General features: G+C 44.6%; 2 protein-coding genes across 3 annotated transcripts in view; one reads left to right on the top strand and one right to left on the bottom strand.

The window, feature by feature from the left end:
- Positions 1-9013, top strand: part of MTHFD2 (methylenetetrahydrofolate dehydrogenase (NADP+ dependent) 2, methenyltetrahydrofolate cyclohydrolase) — a 29641-nt gene extending 20628 nt beyond the window's left edge. The window contains exons 8-9 of one of the 2 annotated variants that reach the window (XM_022563086.3): positions 20-175; positions 496-9013. In XM_022563086.3, coding sequence (XP_022418794.2) covers positions 20-175; positions 496-590 — 251 coding nt within the window. In that variant the 3' untranslated portion in view covers positions 591-9013. Of the gene's footprint in view, positions 1-19 lie in introns of both variants that reach the window. The other variant, XM_089922946.1, reaches the window with a different exon arrangement.
- SLC4A5 (solute carrier family 4 member 5) overlaps positions 1965-20788 on the bottom strand; it is a 96425-nt gene continuing 77601 nt past the window's right edge. Inside the window, exons 20-25 of the mRNA XM_089922948.1 lie at positions 20647-20719; positions 12208-12276; positions 11554-11727; positions 9138-9287; positions 6215-6282; positions 1965-4268 (exon numbers count right to left, since the gene is read on the bottom strand). Of these exons, the coding sequence (XP_089779074.1) occupies positions 4103-4268; positions 6215-6282; positions 9138-9287; positions 11554-11727; positions 12208-12276; positions 20647-20719 (700 nt within the window). The 3' untranslated portion in view covers positions 1965-4102. The remainder of the gene's footprint in view (positions 4269-6214; positions 6283-9137; positions 9288-11553; positions 11728-12207; positions 12277-20646; positions 20720-20788) is intronic.

The following is a 20788-nucleotide window of genomic DNA, read 5'->3' as shown; positions in this document are numbered from 1 at the left end:
CTGTCTTATTTCTATGTAGGAGTCAGGAAGAAAGCCGGTTACATCACTCCAGTCCCTGGGGGTGTTGGTCCCATGACAGTGGCAATGCTAATGAAGAATACCATTATTGCTGCAAAAAAAGTGCTGAGGCTTGAAGAGCGGGAAGTACTGAAGTCTAAGGAGCTTGGAGTAGCAAGTAATTAACTATTGCGTCTTCTGTGTCACGAACAGCACTCCAGGCTAGTTCACGAGGAAAACCAGGCCAATAGAAATGCAATATTTATTCTACTTAAATGGTTTAAAACAATGCTTTCTATTTATTTGTAAGCTTAAATGGGTGGGTGTTTGCACACATAGCCCTGCAGTTACCCACCAGGGAACATGCCACTATCGTGCTGGGTCATGGGATCCAGCCAAGAGAAGCCATTAACCTACTGATTAACAGGGGGGCGCTGTCACACTGAGAATGGCTGCCTAACTTTGTCAACCACTTCAGTTAAAATTTGTCTTTTTCAGGAGGACAGCTATGCTTACCGCTATACCACCAACGCTGCACAAATTTGTCTTTTCTACGATTGCATTTCCCAAGTGCTATTCCAATAATGAGTTGATGCTCACTTTAGGTTCCAGACCTTTTGAGTTCAACTGGTCAAACCAAAGGAAAAATGTTGCAAGAGAAAATTAGGGAAAAGGTAAAAAAAGAAAGAAATGATGGTAGTTGAGTAGGAAAAAAATTACCCTAATTTAATATATGTACTGATTGATAACCAGAAGAAAAACTACATGTTAATAGCCTCCTAAGCTGTCATTTTGTAGCTTTTAGTCATTGGGAAAATGTTTGGGGTTGTTTCATTTGCTATTAGCCCTCGTTTTATGTTCGTTACCATCCCTGAGGTTTCCCCATTTCAGTTTTCTAGGATTGAAAGGCTTATTTTATAAATTATTCATGTGTGTTGTCATATTTGACTTTCCTACATCCTTAAACTTCACTGTCAAATTTTTATACTGTTGGGGGTGTCTGTATGGTTTCTTTAGTGTATCTTAAAACCTGTATTTGGAAAACATAACTTGGGCTTCATGATCATCAGGGCAGCTTGTGTAAGTGTGCAACTCACTTTTCCACCAAAGAACTGTCAAGAGCTGCTGGCTTTTCTCTGATGCACCTGTTGGCTTTCCTTGATTGATTTTTGAGAACTTGAGTTAATACTGAATTTAATCAGACTTTCTGATAAAAGGACTTTTTTCCTTCATTTCGTTTTTTTAAATAAAACACTTCTAACTGGTATAGAATGAGTTTCTGAAATACTGTATCTTTCTGCTACTATCTTGTTGTGACCTAATTTTTCTCATTGGATGTAATCAACCTAAATATTCCTGTATTTGGTAATACCCAATCCAATGCCTTAAACAAATTGGTTTAAAGAGCTGTGGAGAAACCAGCCTAGTCCTTTTAATCTTACATCCCAAAAGGTTGTGCCAAGCCAGGAGTTTAATCTGTAAGAGTCATTTAAGTGGTTAGTCTTGTTCTGATTATTTTCTAAACCATATGTTCAATTTACACAGGACTTCTTGATGTGCTTTGCCAAGCCCCCCCCCCGCCATATATATAAATTTTTTCATGTGTCTGTGTGTGTGTGTTTAAAGCATTAGTTTGATCACACAGATTGAAAGGTATTTGCTGTGGCACATTTGCAGCGAGGATAGGTCCGGTGTATTCTGCTCAAGGGCTAGGTATTTGGCTTTCATGCAGGCAGAAGCAACTCCTGTTCCAGGCAGCTTGAGGCAGAGAGGAAGGAGAGCAATGCAGAGCTGACCTTCTCCCCCTCCTTGTTCATGTGCCGCCTTTATGCTTTTTCTTACACATTTATTTATTTTATTTATTTGTTTTGGGCTGTGTTGGGTCTTCGTTGCTGCGCACGCTTTCTCTAGTTGTGGTGAGCGGGGGCTACTCTTCATTGCAGTGCGTGGGCTTCTCATTGCGGTGGCTTCTCTTGTTGTGGAGCACGGGCTCTAGAGCACAGTCTCAGTAGTTGTGGCGCACAGGCTTAGTTGCTCCACAGCATGTGGGATCTTCCCTGACCAGGGATCGAACCCGTGTCCCCTGCATTGGCAGGCGGACTCTCAACTACTGCGCCACCAGGGAAGCCCGTCGCCTTTATGCTTTTGATAGTTTTCTGGAGACGAAGAGGGGTGATAGTTGCTAGAGATATTTTTGCAAGTGAAGTGTAGTTCCTGTACATCAGCCATGCCTGCTGACTCACCCAAATTATCAAACATGGAGCGAGACGAGCAGACAGGATTAAGTTTTATTGAACTGTAGTTACAAGTTATTGTTACTGCATGGAGAAGTACCAATCTGACAACCTATTAAAAGCGATGGAAATTAAAATGTTCGTGTGTGTGTGTGTGTGTGTGTGTGTGTGTGTGTGTACAAAATGCAAATGACAGGCAATGTGAAAATTACAGTGATCAGTTTACAACAACAAAAAATTAACATTCTAGTTTTCCAGCTTGTTTGATTAATCAAGCACATTTACTCCTGAATCCACAACATTTCTACAATTCAATTTGGACAAAATGCTATTGGAAATCAGCCAGTTTTTAAAACTGAAATGTTAAGGGTAGATTGTTAGCTCTCCCAAAATTGGTGCAGATGAAGACAAAGAATTTATACTTAAGCTCAGGCAATCGTCCTGGATTAGTGAAAAGCTAAGTAATTCTGCTGCTCTCAGTAGAAGTGGTGGAGGTTTAGAGCTTTACCTCATGGCAGTATCCTTGGAAGGGCGTTCTGAGATTTAATTTAATAAACACTGAGAGCTTTCTATGGACCAGGCACTGTACTGGCTCTGGGGATTACAGAGGCAATTAACTGTCCCTGTACTCAAGGTGGTTAATGATCTAGTGTCATTTGTCTTTAAAAAATAGAAAGGGATAAAGAAAAAGCACCTGCATTTGTCATCTTGAGTAAATGTGGTAACCGTAACCAAAGTGATTTACTCAAGATTCAAATCCACAGTTTTTTTGGAGAAGGTAAATGTCAGATGCATTGTGGCTATCAGGCACACAGTAGGTGGTAAATAAACAAGGTTGGTGTTTGTTAAACGTGACTTGAAGATAAGAAGACTGATCTTAAGTTTCATGAGGAAAAGAGTTTGCTTCACTATTAACGGGTTTTAAATCTACCCAATTTGTTTCTAATTATTCCTTTAAAGTACTAGTCTGACTAGTATTGCAGAGTTTTAATCTTCCAAAATTTCACATGAGCCCTGCCTAATATGCAATGTTAATGTGAATGCAAGTTTGACTTTGGGAATCAGGCCATTGAAAACTCGCAGGAAAGACCTACCCAAATGCATAATGAAATGTGACTCTGGGCTTTAAAAACCAGTGATACTAATTTAGAGGATCATTTTGTTGATTTGCCATGTGATTTGAGATTTCATTTTAACAGGAACTATTTTGTTTTTAAAATATCCACTCAAACATGTTGGTTCTTTCGTTACCAGACTTTTAGAAATAGCTTTCAATCTGGAAAAGCCCCAGGCACACTTCTGTGCTGGAACGAGACTCATAACGCAGATAGTTCAAACTTGTCCTCTGACCCTTAGAAGACTGAAGTGGATGGAGAGATAAGAGGTCCTTTTTAGCACTTCTTAATATGCAAAATTGCAAAACAAAATTTCCAACCTTGGTCTATTAAAGCATGAGTATTTTAAGTTGTTTTAAGACCATCTAGATAACTTAAAATCTCAGCTTTAAAAAAAAAAGTCTTAACTGATATTTGTTTTAATATAAAAATTGAGTAGTGCCCCTTTATCTTAGCTACAGTTTTGAGAGAAAGCATTTTTTCATTTCAAAAGGAATGTTATAATTTCTATGCTGGACTGCATTTTAAAATAAGGTGTAACATTTAGCTTTTGTTATTTTCATAACTACAGAGGGAAGTAGAGGGCTTTGCACATAAGTAGTACTTTCCATCAGCAGCTCTCCAGTTTTCTATCAAGCAGAATGACTCCCTCTGTTTGGTAAATAAGGAAACAGCTTTGGAAAAGTGAAGGGTTTTGGCCCAGACTCTCGCAGTGAAGACTAAACCAGGCCCTCACTCTGTGCCCCGTCCGTCCTCCTAGAGGGTGGTCTCGCTGTCAGCTTCTCTTCCATATCTTTCCATGTCTGTGAAGTCACAGTCTGGCTCCATCTCTATCTTCACCTGTGGCACCGTGAAGACTGGGCTCTGTGAGTAGCTGAAGGCAGGTGAAGCTGGACAGGAGATTTTGAAGTGCAGGGTGATGCTGAATGAGAAAAAGAAGAGGGAAGAACGATTTATCTAGGATTTGGCGTTTTTTAATGCTATCCCCCAGAACAGGGTTCTAGTGCAAACAGCTCTGTCTTTGCTTTTGATCTCTTAACACATCGCAGGAACTAGCAGTATCCTATCTGCTTGGCCTTCAGCTGTCACAATTGCTGGTCTCACTCTTTTTCAACCTATTTGTCACATTGCTGCCAAAGTGAACTTTCTGGATCATGAACCTGACTGTGGTTCCCCACTGTTCAAAGGACAGAATTCAAGCTCCTTAGCCTGGCGAGACAAGAGCCTTCTTTGCTCAAACTTCTGCCTGCTTGCTGTTTGCCCCATCCATCCTGGGTTCTTTGCCCTGTGTCTGTGTGATATTTCAGGCCTTTTCTCCATACCTGCAGTGCCTTCTTTTCTCTCTTTTTTCTTTGACTCTGCACATCTGGAAGACTCCTATTTATTGTTCCCAGATTCTCTGGGTAAGGCAGATTCCTCCTTTAGATGCCTGTCCTTTCTCTTATGTGTGCTCCGTTCTTGGCATGTGGTACACATGCCTGTCTTTCTATACTCCCAGAGGTTAAGCATCATGCCTGGTAGACCATGGATGCTTAATCTTTGTTAAACCAGATCATGTTGCTGAGTTTTTTCCTCACTGAAATGGAATCCTGCTATTTAGTTGTCTTTACTTCTAGGTACTTTCATAGATTCAGTAAAACACCAGCATAGTTGGGAGGTGCCATCACTAGTTATGAAATTGTCTGCATTTCTGACCTTGTCCCCTGCTTTGTGTACTTTAACAGGTTTTTGGAGGTGTCCTATCCTGAACCAAATTCTCTCTCCATTAACTGAAATTAGAGCATTAAGAGGTTTAATTTTGTGTAGGCTACCTTAAAATGAAAATAAGATAGACAGTGCTTTTCTCTTAACACATTTATTTATAAAGATCTGTGGCATTAAGGGCATAGGAGCCCTGACTGGGGAGGTGGGATGAGAAGGCAGGCAGAGATGTCATTTGGACGTGCGACACAGTAGTGCTGCTTAGGGAGGCTTATTACCCTGGTGATAGATCTCTTCTCATCCTGGCAATGTGATAACAGCTTTGACACATAACTCCGAAGATCCTGTACATGTTTCCTAAAGTCTCTCAGGTGAGTCCCATCTCCGTCTGGAGCCAGCTACCTCTAGTCCTGGGATAGCCCGTGCTTTTACTGTCAGATGTAGCACAGTGATTCTTGTCCAGCTTAGGGCACACTGTAGGAGTGGGACTGCCCCCACCATCTTCCCTAGTAACGACTGAGGCAGACTTTCTTGCCTCTGAATTCCTCTTTTCCGTTTTTGATCCCCCCCCTTGTTTTCAGTCATCAAGTGGTCCCACCTTTTTTTGAGGGTGGCTTCTCATTAAGAACAGCAAGGAATCACATGGCTGGCATCGGAGTTCCTGGAACCTGGGCCTTGAATCCTTTCTTGACTGTTTTTTATCTCCCCTTGATCGTTGATATTTAGTTAGCTTTCCTTGATACCCTTTCTGACCTTTGCCTAGTAACCATGCTGCTATTCCACTCCACAGAGTATTCGAGCGCTTGGTGTTTTGATCTTGAGAGTTCATTCCTCCCGGCTTTTAATAATATATGCTTAAATCACGTCTAGCTTCTGTTTTCCTTTTTCAATATTTACTTTCAATTTTCATTCTGCTTAATATTTTGTAATAACTTCCTTTTCTGAAGTTCAGTGCCTTTGTATGGTGCAATCATATTGTCAGTAAGAGGACAGATTTGTTACTTGACACCCAATAATCAGCTCTGTACCTTTGTGTCCTGTGGCGCACCAGCAAAGGCCTTTGACTGAGACACTGGTTAGCCCGGGAAATCCTAGTCCCTCCGCTTTCAAAGCCATTGCTTAGGCTCTTATCTAACACTCAGAGAGAGAGTCTTATCTCTCTGTTACCTTCGGTCGAGTTCTGAATCACTGAAGGAGGAATCAGAGTGAGTAACTCCAACTGGAAGATCTTTGTCCTGGCAGGAAAATCAAAGTGTCAGATGTGGAGCAGTCTGTGAACTATTCTGGAGAATATACCCTCTTTCTACAGTGCTCCCCTCACCCATTTCTTCTCCTTTCTATTCTCTAACCCCGTGGCCAGTACTACACAAGAGGAATACAGGCGCCTCACAGAGATGGGTGGCTTCTGGTTCAATTATTCCTTCACCCGGAGGTGGGTGAGAGGCATGGTGAGGGCCAGGGAAGAATGAAGAAGGGTGATGGAGGTATACAAATGAGAAGGGGGAAGGGCATGAGAAATTCAAAAGGAGGAGGTACTTCTGGAGGAGAATGTAATGGGAAGCCCTTCCTTGAAGGGCCCTTGTGGGGGCTGGCAGGATCCCCAGTATGGGCCTTTGGGGAAAGCGGCAAGCCCTTAGGAGCGCCAGGGTCAGGACCCATGTTGGCATCTTTCAGACTACTCCCAGGATAGACTGTGTTGTCTTGATGACAAGACTATCCACCAATAGGAAGCTGAGGCTGGAAGCGGGTAAAGGCAGCAATAAAATCCCCCAAGATCTTCATAAGCCACATCTGATCCTTCCCAGGCAGGTTCCCTTTCAACATGTGGAAGGTGCTTGTGAATCAAGCACATACAGAATCACAGCCCAACCACTAGGACCTTGACTAATTTATAATCCCAGTGTGATGCTACTTGTTTTCCTAAAGGGGACGACTCAGCTTGGCTTTGAGCTCTCAATCATTTCAGTAACCACTGGCAAACATGAGAGGCTCAGCAGGTCATGCAAGAGGGGGCAAGGTGGTGCCACAGGCATCTGAGGGCACTAGGGGTAAGGAGGGAAAGAGGGGGTTTGCCTAAACTAATGAAGATTGACCACTGAAGTCTACATGGTTTGATTTGGGGCTTCCATATGGTTGGAGTTCCAGTTCCTGTAGCCCAGTTCTTCTTGAACTCTGCCTAGCACAGGAGTCCTTTAGTATCTAAGACCAATAGACCTGAGTTAGAGATGAAAGTTCCTTGAGGAAGAGGTGGAGCATTAGTAGTAAGTAGGAAGGAAGAGACACCGTGTGTTTTACTTACTGGCAACGCAGTGGATACCGTTTTTGGGATCTGATTGGACACTTTCCATGGGAATCTTTATAACTGAGGGAGGAGGGAACTGGGGCTGGAGAGAAACAGTGGGAAAAGCTGATAAATACCACCAATACGACAGTGTTGGCTTTCTTGCCAAGATGGAAAATACATGCGTCCACAGTGTGCAAACCGCCATCCTCTTCATATCCAGACTAGACAGTGGGTGCTGCAATTACCCTGGGGCCCACTGAGGACACGAGAAAGGACAGAACTCTTGCAGGAATGTTACTCATCAGAACAGTTTCAGCTGCCGTGGTAACCAGTCACTTGGGAGTGAACCTCACGCAAGAGCTGAAGACACGTGTATAAAACGAACTTATGTAAATTGAATCCCGTTTTTCCATCGAATGTATCATATAAACCAGAGATGCTTTTTCCCACCCCTGAAATAGTTCCTGGCATGTGGTAGCCACTGAAATATTTATTGAATGAATCAGTGAAAGAATAATACTTGTCTTTCAAAGGCACTTAGACTCTCAGTTTCTTTGTTCTCAGAACCTAACTTTGCAAATCATCTAAGTCATCAACAAGGGGGAGTTCCCTGCTGGCCTTACGGTTAGGATTCTGGGCTTTCACTGCTGTGGCCCGGGTTCAATTCCCTGGTCAGGGAACTGAGACCCTGCAAGCTGTGCAGCACGGCCAAAAAAAATCATCAATGAAAAACATGTGAGTGGGGATTATGGGCCTCTTACGTTCTGGGAAGAGGACAGTAATTAAGGGCCAGGGGAATTTTGGCCTATCACTACCATCAGAAGATGGTTTAATCGTCACCAATCAGTCAGCAAGGGCTTGCCTGTGAGCAGCTTTGATCTGCAAAAGGCAAGATTGCTAGGAGAACAGTTCACGGTGGAGGCAGGGATGTGGGTTTGGGTCAAACTGGGAGAATGGGAGCCAGGCATGGTGTTAGGAAGGACATGGGCAGCTTAGTGTGTTGGAAATGATCAGATTCAAAGCCGGAATGGTTTTCTTAGCTCCCTCCTAGACATTTAGCCTATACGTCCATCTTGGGCGAGTCACTTCCCTTTTGGGGGACAGTTCCATCATCTGTAATGAACACTTGAACCAGACAGGCTTCTTCACTAACACTTTGTGATTTACTATAAGTCCTGGACTGGCTTCTTGTCTGTTGACTCCCTGAGTGTTTTGGGGTGAGATGGGGAGGAAGCGTGGGAGAAGAGAGGGGCAGATGGGACAACTGAGACTGAGTGGTCCCAGGCATCTGGGGAATGTAGTCACCCTCCTTTCAGGAGGCCACGTGCGTCTTCCCCCACCTCTCTGCCCAGGACCCTATGGACAGGCCCAAGCAAGGCTTGTCCCCCGTCCTCCCACTTGCCCGGGAGTCCAGTCTACTAATGAGTCCCTATTAGACCCCTCCCCCTGGGCCTGCTCTGTTCTTTGGAGGTCAGTCCTCATAACCTCCTCCATGATGGAGCCGAGTCTTCTGCCCTGTCCCCTCAGGGACCTACAGTGCTGTTGTAATGGCCCCAAGAGCCCACAGGAATGGGGGAAAATAGTCATGGCCAACTGACTTTTTCCTGGATGAGAGGGCTCTTCACTCTGGCCTACGCTGAGGGTATTCACGTGAATAGACGCGATCTCAGCACACCAGACTGACACGGGGCCCAGGCAATCAATCGCTCCTGGCTACCCGAGAAGCCTCCCCACCCTGGCCATGGCAGAGGTGGAGGGAGGGTCTCTTGATCCCTCCCATCAGCCCAGGCCTCACATCCTCCCCACCTCCTCTTCACTGTGCTCATGGGCCCCTTTCCTTTTCTTCTTATCTGCCTCCTTTTTCTCCTTCTCTGGAAGGATGTTGTCAATCCAGGCCAGATCATGCTGGGAGAAGATGAGGTCCAGAAGCCTTCGAACGATGATGAGGCCCAGTATCTGTGGTGAGAGTTCAGAGAAAACCATGGGCTCAAGGCCCCGAACTTGGGCACAATTCATTTTCTCCCTCAGTCAGCTATGTTCAGGGACTTTTTCTGGTATCTTTGGAACATTCTCAAAGCTCCCCCAAACCACTGTTCACCTCCCACCCATCTTGGTTCCTCTCATCCAGCCTCTCCTCAGTTGAGTGGCGATGCCTACCAGTGACCCAGAGGCACAGAGCCTGTGACAGCTGTGGGGGGGGGGGAGCCAGATGGGGACCGTGGGTGGAGAACTACAGTTATTCTTTAAATTAGTGGTTCTCAGACTTGAGCTTAGATCAAATCACCTGGCAGGCTGTTAATACCCACACTTCTAGGTGCTGGGTGAGTTTCTGACCCAGAAGGTCTGGGGTGGGGCCTGAGATTTGCATCTCTAACAAGATTGCCAGGAGATGTTGATGCCGCTGATTCAGGGATTACACTTTGAGACCAACTGTCCCCATGCCCCCATTTCTGAGAGCTGCCAATCTCTCTGCTAACAAACTGAATAAAGTATACTGGCATATCTAGAATTTTTAAAGGAAAGTCTAGAAAGTTTGGTTCTGTTCAGGATAAACAAAGGCAAAACACGTGCTCTTTGGAGAAGATTAAACACTGACTTTTAATAGATGCAATGGGTCCAAGTAGCTAGTTATGAATATTGTCCTTTCACCACCAAGAACTAGCCATTAGATGAGGTCAGGGAGAAAACCATCCAGCACTGGGTCCTCACTGACCCTGTGTCTTGGAAGCAAGCAGAGCTCGGGAGTTGGTCAGACCTGGTTTTTAAAATTCCTGGCTCTGAAAACAGAGCATGGTTGCTAGGGGCAGGGGTAGGAAGAAGGGCTGTCTACATAGGGACAACACAGAATTTTAGAGGTGATGGAACTGTTCTGTATCATGACTGTGGTGGCGGAATCGCTACTCTGTGTTTTTTCAAAACTCATAGAACAGCAGAGTCAATTTTACTGCATGTAAATTAAAAAATATCAATATGGGGGAAGGTGTGAATCTTGGCTCTGCTCCTTGCTGGTTGTGTGGCTTGAGTCACTCACACATGCTCTCTGAGCCTCAGTTTTCCAGTCTGTAAAATGGTAGTTCTTTAGGGAAGGTGTGGACTAAATGAAATAGCACTCAGTCCATGCCAATTGTGACGATCCTTTCCCCTCCTCACCTCTGAAACCCATGAGGGCACTGTTGGGGAGGATCCATTTCACTTTCCCTGGAGTGGTGGTTTTCAACCTTGGCTGAACATTTATGCTTACCTGTAGACTTACTATAAATACCAGTGCCTGGGTTTCTCTAAGAGATTCTGAGTTCATTGATTTGGGCTGAGGCCTGGGTGCATGTGCTTTTAAAAAGCTCCCAAGTGACTCTTATGAGCAGCCAGGGTCAAGAATCACTGACTCAGAATCCTGCCAGGATATTTCAAATCCTACTCTGTGTCCTCACTTCGGTCCCTAATCCAGCCCTGCAGGCTTTAGGGCCCACCTAGGGCTTCCCACAAGCATTAGCCCACAGTCCCCCCTCCCATTCCCCATGCCCCAGCTGGGGCAGAGGCCACTGCCCTCCATGGGCGATCTAGATGCCAGATGCAACATGTTGTTGGCTTTTCTTCTTTTCACTTTTAATTTTGGAATAATTTCAAACTTACACACAATTTCAAGAATAGACAAAGAATGCTCACATACTTGCCCCAGCTTCTCCAAACAATGACATGTTAATGACATTGGACTCTGAAGTTCTAAATCTCTATTTCTAGCTCTCCCCATCCTATCCCCCCATTTATCTTTTCAAATTCAGTTATATTGAAGAGTGAAGAATTATATTTAGTGTAGATCTACTTCCGCACTGGGTTTGAATTTTGGCAGTGGGGAACTCAGTCTCCTTGTTGAATTTGCCCAGTTTCTCCATCGCACCCCAGAGTTGGGAAGGTTGGTTGGCTTTTGCATTCTCACTGAGCCGCCCTGACCTGAGCTGGGTGGAGGCAGGCGTGTGGGCTGTCACTACAGCATCCACCCACCACATACAACTTCCCTCCCCATCTCTCCTCTCCATTCCACCACACCCCCGCCCCCCAGCTCTACTTGGTCTGGAGTCACAACCCGAATCTTGATCTGTGCCTGCCTTTGTGACCCTGAGAGAATCAGGCCACTGTGGAGGAGAAGGCTAGGGTGAGTCTCCCCCTGGACACCTTCCCCATCTGAACCTGCTGAACACGAGGGGGAAGACTGCGCTCATCTTACCATGACTGGGAAGATGATGGCGGCCATCGTAGACTTGAGGATCCAGAGCACAGCCAAGCACAGTATCTGCACCAGGGTGAAGAGGTGGATCCGGCGCAGGGGCACGTGCCGCAGGAAGGCATGGTCCGGCTGGTGCTTGGCCGGCATCAGGAAGAGTTTGCAGCGATCCCAGAACTGGTGAGGAGAGAGGAAGGCTCAGCCAGGCCATGGGGACCCTGGTGGCCCCTCTGGGGGCTTGGGTCTGGTGAAATGGGTGCTGCAGTGGGGTCTCATAGAGGGGAGCCCCTGGTCAGGCCTTAAGGATGCAAAAGAAGGGGACTGGAGGTCTCGGAGGATGTATAATGAGGTCTTATGGCGGGGGAGAGCTGAGCCCTTGGTGAGGGCTACAGCCCTGGCGCTGGCCCCAGTAAACATTGCCCACATTCAAGGAGAATGCAACTTAACAGCAACACAAGCTATCCAAGACATCTGGTGTATCATGGTAAATAAAGAACAAAACAGAACAGAATGTTTTCTTCTGTGCAAATTGCCTTAGAGAAGAGAGAGGTGTAGTAAAATCCTCGTAGGAGTCAGCTCAATCTGGGTTTTGAATTCTGAGCCTCAGTTTCCTCATCTGTAAAATGAGGATTAGAGGACCTAAGGGGAGAGCCTTACCTGGATGCCATTCAGGGAGGCCACACCCATGTAGAGGAAGACTCCGTACAGCACTGGCAAAGGGATGTACTGAAATGAGAGAGGGAAGCAGAGCTCTGGACTGGGCCTCTGCCCAAGGCAGGCTATTGGCCACCCTGTTCAGGGTGACTGTCTGCTGAGCCACAGAAGCAGCCTGGTCAGCCTCGGCTTTCTCCAAGGGGTGAAAGAGCTGGATGTTTGGGGGAATGAAGTGTCTGCTAGCAGATCTGGAGCCAGAGTGTCACTGGGGAAGGAGATGCTCTCTGAGGCGCTCGTGCCCTCTTCTCTAGCCCAGTGGACAGTTGCTCTCCCAGCCTGGTCCCCCCTGCCCCCCTTTAGGCCTTGCAGAAGCCATGTGGTCTGGCTGAAGATAGACCTTCCGGAACATGGCAATTCTCCACAGACTGCTCATTCCTGCCAGCCCCTTGCCACCTCCAGTGCCAGCTAAGGGCCCCCCCCTCAGACTGCATTGCTCAGCTTGCAGGGGACTGGGGACCTTTGATGAGCTGACCTACTAATGAGTGGGGAGCACCTGCTGATGGCCAAAGCTCGTGCCTCATATACGATCAGGTAAAAAAGAATCAACAGAAGTGTATGAAGTAACCCCTACTGGCTGACAACCAACTGCTGATGGTTTGGTGGGTATCTCTCCTTCCCATCATGCTCACAGGTAGTTTGTTGGCTTTTTCAGAAGTTGGATCATGTCACCCATACTGTTCTACCATCATCACTGTGACTCTTTAGAAGACTTCTGAGGTATGTCTCTCCAAGCTGAGTCTTTGCTTCTTTCATCCTTCCCTTTACCTGCACCCGTGGCTCACCACTGCGAGCAAGGCTACTCTGCTCGCTCCCAGGGCAGCTGTGCTGAACACTTGTGAGAACACAAAGTACTGTGTCCAACTTTTAGAAGTCATTTAAGAATGCTGGCAAATCCAAGCAAATCAATAACCTCTCGTTTAAAATTAGGCTGTGCTCATTTTTTAAACACAAAGCGTGATTTGGACCCATATGCTATAAACCTTAAACTACAACACTTGAATTTAAAGAAAGGAAATCTGGGCCCATTGCATCATTCCATCTGTACATGGCTTATGAAGTTTTTGCCTAATTATGAAATAAGGTCAACAGACTATTGTTTTAATAAGATATATATGTGTATACAAAATGGAATATTATTCTATTACACAGCCATAAAAAATGAAATATTGCCATTGGCAGCAACATGGATGGACCTAGAGAATATCATACTAAGTCAGACAGAGAAAGACAAATATTTTATGATATCACATATGTGGAATCTAAAAAATCATACAAATGAACCTTTATACAAAATAGAAACAGGGACTTCCCTGGTGGTACAGTGGTTAAGACTCCACGCTCCCAATGCAGGGGGCCCGGGTTTGATCCCTGGTCAGGGAACTAGATCCCGCATGCATGCTGCAACTAAGAGTTCACAAGCCACAACTAAGGAGCTGGCGAGCCGCAACTAAGGAGCCTGTGAGCCACAACTAAAGAGCACACCTGGGACTTCCCTGGTGGCGAAGTGGTTAAGAATCCACCTGTCAATGCAGGAGACATGTTTGAGCCCTGGGCCTGGAAGATCCCACATGCCACAGAGCAACTAAGCCCATATGCCACAACTACTGAGCCTGTGCTCTAGAGCTCGCGAGCCACAACTACCGAAGCCCACAAGCCTAGAGCCCAGGCTCCGCAACAAGAGAAGCCACCACAATGAGAAGCCCGTGCACTGCAACGAAGAGTAGCCCTCGCTCGCCACAACAACTAGAGAAAGCCCACGCACAGCAATGAAGAGCCAACGCAGCCATAAATAAATAAATTTATTTTTTAAAATTCATATTAAAAAAATAAAAATAAAGAGCATGCCTGCTGCGACTAAGACCCGGTGCAACCAAATAAATAAGTAAATAAATAAGTCTACTTCTAAAAGAGCAAAACAAAACGGAAACAGACTCACAAAGAAAAGAAACTTATGGTTACCAAAGGAGAGAGGGAGGGGGAGGAATAAGTTAGGAATATGGGATTAACAGATACACACTATTATATATACAATAAACAACGAGGATTTACAGTATAACACAGGGAACAATCTTCGATATCTTGTAATAACCTATGATGGGAAAATAATCTGAAAAAAAAATCTGTACTAATCAGCCTCAAAGTGTGGGAGAATTAACAGAGAAATAAAACCTTAAAAGACTAAGCTATAGGGGCTTCCCTGGTGGCGCAGTGGTTAAGAATCCGCCTGCCGATGCAAGGGACACGGGTTCGAGCCCCGGTCCGGGAAGATCCCACATGCTGCAGAGCAACTGAGCCCCTGCACCACAACTACTGAGCCTGCGCTCTAGAGCCCACGAGCCACAACTACTGAAGCCTGCTCACTGCGACAGAGTAGCCCCTGCTTGCCACAACTAGGGAAAGCCCACACTCAGCAACGAAGACCCGACGCAGCCAAAAATTAATTAATTAATTAAAAAAAAAGACCAAGCTATAATCTGTAACAACACAAATTTAAGATGGCTTAAAACTTCCCTTTCACCCTAATGAGTGTGAAAACCACATCAAACTGAGTTGTTTTAGTTTATAGTTACCAGTGACTGATTATCAAGTCACCTCATTATCAAGACTAGGAAATTGTCTCCAGTCTTGTCATTTGCAGGCTGAAGCAGCTTTCTCAGAAAATCCCAATGGCCCATGACATCACAAGTGATAGTGCTGTGATCTAGAATTCTAGATTAATCGGTGCAAATCTTTCTTGGATCTCCAGGGAAAGGCCCTTTTCAAATATTAGTGACACAGTCAAGTGGCAAAAAGATGCCTCTGGTGTCAGCTTTATACCACCTGTTAAAGGAATGAACAAGGATCACAGCCCTACAAACATAAGGACATCACAGCCTTCCCACATAATTTGAGGCTGAGATCATGAGAACAACATGGGGACCAGAGGGGGCACTTCCACATGGTCAGGAGTTCCTCTGAGGCAGAATACAGTAATCCACAGTCTTAATGAGCTGTGGTGAGTTGCAGGCAAAAAAGGAAACAAAACAAACAAAAAACCTTTGGGGCTTGGGATGAACTCTGAGTGTGTAAGCCATTTATGCTGCCCATCAGGTACATGGTCACTTCATCCCTCAGTACCCTCGTTTGACAAGATAACCAAATATTTGCAAATTGGTGCTGGAAGGACTGAAGATTATTGTTAGGGGAAACACTGACCAAAGCCGCCCGCCCTGGCCAGGCAAGATAGTAGCCACGCGCACGAATCATCTTACAACAGGAGGTCCTGGTAAGGAACGAGGAACTAATAAGCTACCACCAACGGGAAGAATTCGGGAAAGTTCAAAGAAGAGAGGAGACACCAATCCATATGTCCTACCAATCTCCCAGAATCCTCGCAGGAATCATCTTGGCTGAGTGATGCGCACGCCACCAAGAAGTTCCCTGAGTCAGAATGATTGGCCAGAGACAACCTGGAAACTAACCCAATCACCATAAAACCTGAGACTTTGTGTGGCAGAGCAGTTCTCCTGGGTACCCTTACCCTGCTGCTCTCTGCCCGGGCGCCCCTTCCCAATAAAGTCTCTTGTTTTGTCAGCGTGTGTATCTCCTCAGACAATTCATTTCCGCGTGTTAGACAAGAGCCCACTCTTGGACCCTGGAAGGGGTCCCCCTTCCTGCAACGTTATCACTGATCCTCTAATAAACATCACTGTATCTAATATCAGTCTGACCATCCATTGATACGGAGAGAGGGGTGGGGGTGATTTTGTTCCTTGCTGCTCAAAGTATGATCTTTGGACCGGCATAATTTGGTACCATTGGAGAATTTGTTAAAAATATAGAATTTGGGGGACTTCCCTGGTGGTCCAATGGTTAAGACTCCATGCTCCCAATGCAGGGGGCCCAGGTTTGACCCCTGGTCCGGGAACTAGATCCTGCATGTTTCAACTAAAGATCCCGAGTGCCGCAACTAAGACCTGGCGCAGCCAAATAAATAAATAAATTTTTTTTTTAAATGCAGAATTTGGCGCCCGCCCCCCAAGACCTACTGAGTCAGTATCTTCATTTAACAAGATTCCCAGGTGATTTTTAATACACATTAAAAAATTTTTAAACATTTCTTTTGGAGTATAATTGCTTTACAATGGTGTGTTAGTTTCTGCTTTATAACAAAGTGAATCAGTTATACATACACATATATCCCCATATCTCCTCCCTCTTTTGTCTCCCTCCCACCCTCCCTATCCCACCCTTCTAGCTGGTCACAAAGCACCTAGCTGATCTCCCAGTGCTATGCGACTGCTTCCCACTAGCTATCTGTTTTACACTCTCTCACTGTGTCCCAGCTTACCCTTCCCCCTCCCCGTGTCCTCAGGTCCATTCTCTAGTAGGTCTGCATCTTTATTCCCGTCTTGCCCCTAGGTTCTTCATGACCGTTTTTTTTTTTAAGAGTCCATATATATGTGTTAGCATACGGTATTTGTTTTCCTCTTTCTGACTTACTTCACTTTGTATGACAGACTCTAGGTCCATCCACCTCACTACAAATAATTCAATTTCGTTTCTTTTTATGGCTGAGTAATATTCCATTGTATATATGTGCCACATCTTCTCTATCCATTCATCTGTCAATGGACACTTAGGTTGCTTCCATGTCGTGGCTATTGTAAATAGAGCTGCAATGAACATTGTGGTACATGACTCTTTTTGAATTATGGTTTTCTCAGGGTATATGCCCAGTAGTGGGATTGCTGGGTCATATGGTAGCGCTATTTGCAGTTTCTAAGGAAACTCCATACTGTTCTCCATAGTGACTGTATCAATTTACATTCCCACCAACAGTGCAAGAGGGTTCCCTTTTCTCCACACCCTCTCCAGCATTTATTGTTTGTAGATTTTTTGATGATGGCCCTTCTGACTGGTGTGAGATGATATCTCATTGTAGTTTTGATTTGCATTTCTCTAATGATTAATGATATTGAACATTCTTTCATGTGTTTGTTGGCAATCTGTGTATCTTCTTTGGAGAAATGTCTATTTAGGTCTTCTGCCCATTTTTGGATTGGGTTGCTTGTTTCTTTGATATTGAGCTGCATGAGCTGCTTGTAAATTTTGGAGATTAATCCTTTGTCAGTTGCTTCATTGGCAAATATTTTCTCCCATTCTGAGGGTTGTCTTTTGGTCTTGTTTATGGTTTCCTTTGCTGTGCAAAAGCTTTGAAGTTTCATTAGGTCCCATTTGTTTATTTTTGTTTTTATTTCCATTTCTCTAGGAGGGGGGTCAAAAAGGATCTTGCTGTGATTTATGTCATAGAGTGTTCTCCATGTGTTTTCCTCTAAGAGTTTGATAGTGTCTGGCCTTACATTTAGGTCTTTAATCCATTTTGAGTTTATTTTTGTGTATGGTGTTAGGGAGTGTTCTAATTTCATTCTTTTACATGTAGCTGTCCAGTTTTCCCAGCACCACTTATTGAAGAGGCTGTCTTTTCTCCATTGTATATTTTTGCCTCCTTTGTCAAAGATAAGGTGACCATATGTGTGTGGGTTTATCTCTGGGCTTTCTATCCTGTTCCATTGATCTATATTTCTGGTTTTGTGCCAGTACCATACTGTCTTGATTACTGTAGCTTTGTAGTATGGTCTGAAGTCCAAGAGCCTGATTCCTCCAGCTCTGTTTTTCTTTCTCAAGATTGCTTTGACTATTCGGGGTCTTTTGTGTTTCCATACAAATTGTGAAATTTTTTGTTCTAGTTCTGAATACATATTAAAATTTGAGAAGCCCTGGAACAGAACTCGACTGGAGGAACTGGTACAAAAATAGGTGAAGTTAATAAGCGATATAGAAAAATTAATAAAAATAGAACCACTAGTAACTAGGATCCAACTTGCACCCCCTAAATTTGTAGCATCAGAGGGACCTCTCTTCTGTTGGCTACATAAATAAGAATGAAAAATTTCAACTAAAGTATGGTCTTGGGTAGACAGCTCTCTAATGTAAGTTCTCTATGAGTCTAGTACTTGGCTATGCCTAATTTGACAGAACTAGGCAAACTTACAGTTGCAAAAAGTTAAACAAGTTTTATGGAAAATTTTCTTGATTGGTAATAAATTCTGGGATTAAATCTAAGAATACAGATCTGGATTAAGTTGTATTTTTCTTTAACTGGCTATACCAAATATCTCTCCTTTACCTAAAATCAATCTAATATTTAGTACTGGTGTCAGCTAGTGATAATGCTTTAATCACCTAACAATTTTGAAAGCCTTGATATACACCTTGATACAATCTAAGCAGAAATCTTAAATCTTATATTCAATAAAAATCTAGATGTCTTCCATGCTATAAAACTTATCAAATAGATTAATGGTTAAATAAAATGATTATATATATTTTTCCTCTCACTGTAAAAGAACATGAGCAGGCAAATTTTTCATATCCTTTTGTGATTGAATGCAAAGATAATATCAGAGCATCTGGAGCTATAATAAACCCCATAAAAACTTTTTCATTACAGCCAAAGCAATAATGAATATTTCCCCGTATCTGGCATCTTATCCTATTTATAGAGCCCATTTAGGTTTTTTTTGGCTGTGCTGGGAGACTTACAGGATCTTAGTTCCCTGACCAGGGATCGAACCCGGGCCACTGCAGTGAAAGTGCCAAGTCCTAACTAACCACTGGACTGCCAGGGAATTCCCCCATTTAAAAAAAAAATTTATTTATTTATTTTTGGCTGCTTTGGGTCTTCATTGCTGCAGGCGGGCTTTCTCTAGCTGCGGTGAGTGGGGGCTACTCCTCATTGCAGTGCTTGGGCTTCTCATTGGTGCGGCTTCTCTTGCTGTGGAGCACGGGCTCTAGGTGTGCGGGCTTCAGTAGTTGTGGCACACGGGCTTAGTTGCTCCGCGGCATGTGGGATCTTCCCAGACCAGGGCTCGAATCCGTGTCCCCTGCATTGGCAGGCGGATTCTTAACCACTGCACCACCAGGGAAGCCCCCGCCATTTGTTTTTATAAGATGCATAAATTAATACGGAAATACAGTCTACAGCTTGGAAGTTACAATATTTGTGCCGGAAACTGCAGCAGGGGACTTCCCTGGTGGCGCAGTGGTTAAGACTCCGCGTCGTGACCTGTCAGTGGCCCTTTCCCTTAATGCCTTCAGAAGGCTTTCCTTTCTTGAATTAAGCTAAGTTGTAGTCACCCAATCTTTTGCAGCTATTTTTCCCTTTGAATATCTTTTTACAAGCTCATTCGCGGTAAGCTTGTAAAACAATGAAGGCTAAAGAACCATGATGTTAATTCATTTGTTTACAATGGAAAATATTTCTGGCTTGAGAACTGGTGCTGGGCACAACCAAACAGGTTTGAGGTTGGGTATTTTTTTTAACGGATGTTTCCATTTGGCAGGAAACAGATTGCATACGGGGGGTGGGGGGCAGGCATTTTGTTTATTTAATAAGAGTATTTTAAATGGCCAGGGAATGTCTACTTTTGTGGAGAGGCTGCCAAAGAGCCATTGCGCCTTAACCAACCCCCACACCCCCGCCCAGGCAAATTCATATGTTAAAGTCTTAACCTCTAGTACCTCAGAATGTGACTGAATTTGGAGATAGATCCTTAAAAGAGGTAATTAAGGTAAAATTAAGTCATATGGATGAAGCCTAATTCAATACAACTGGTCCTTATAAGAAGAGACACAGGACACATTACATAGGACACAGACGTGCACACATGAGGAAAGACCATGATCTACTCCTAGAACATAAATGTCTAGTTTAAGCCACCCAGTTTGTGGCCTTTTGTTGTGGCACCCAGAGCAGACTAATACAAGAGGTGAATGGCTGGAATGGAAAGCCTTTCTGGGGGACCCATGCTCCAAATGCACACCCCATTGCTATCATCTCTTCCAGCTGATCTGGAAGGACATGAGCAAGAGGGGCTTCGAACAGTGTGGGAAAAAGTCACCTATGCGCCCAAGACATGCAACAGAGGAGCAGAAAACAGGCCCCAAGAACAAGGACAGAAGCCTCCCTCTCCCCTGCAAGTTTTAAACTTCAGAAAATAGGTGAGCAAGGAGGCCATAAACCACAACGTGGAAACACAACCAGCTTGAGAAGCTACTGATTTAAGCAAGGATGGAAATTGGCAGAAATGTCTGTGGGAAGTGTCCTTCAGAAAGGTGAGGGTGGACCCTGGGAGGGGTGGGAAAGAGCAGTGAGGATGGCCTGCTGCTGATAATAAAGGATGCAACATTACAGAAAACAGTAATAATGATGAAACATGTCTGGCCTAATAGGATCCTGCCTTTTTAGGGGCCTTGTGGGGAGGCCGTTCCCCCCTCTGAGGCATCGGATCAGTGCCTTCTCAGGCGGACAGGGCCCTAGCAGAGGGTGCAGAGCCTCACCTGCAGGATGGGAGCCAGGAAGACAGAGATCCCTGTCAGGATGAAGACAATGGTGCCGGTCACTCTCTGTTCCCTGGCAGAAAAGAACACACGGTCAGGGTGGATTGGGAGATGCTCCATGACCATTCCAGCCCTCTGTGGG

The sequence above is a fragment of the Delphinapterus leucas genome, chromosome 13, assembly GCF_059928025.1.
Source record: "Delphinapterus leucas isolate spDelLeu-1000000601 "Yukka" chromosome 13, BTC_Dleu_Yukka2, whole genome shotgun sequence".
Lineage (NCBI taxonomy): Eukaryota > Metazoa > Chordata > Mammalia > Artiodactyla > Monodontidae > Delphinapterus > Delphinapterus leucas.
Note: the sequence above shows the minus strand (reverse complement) of the source record. Positions and strands in the feature narration are given on the sequence as shown.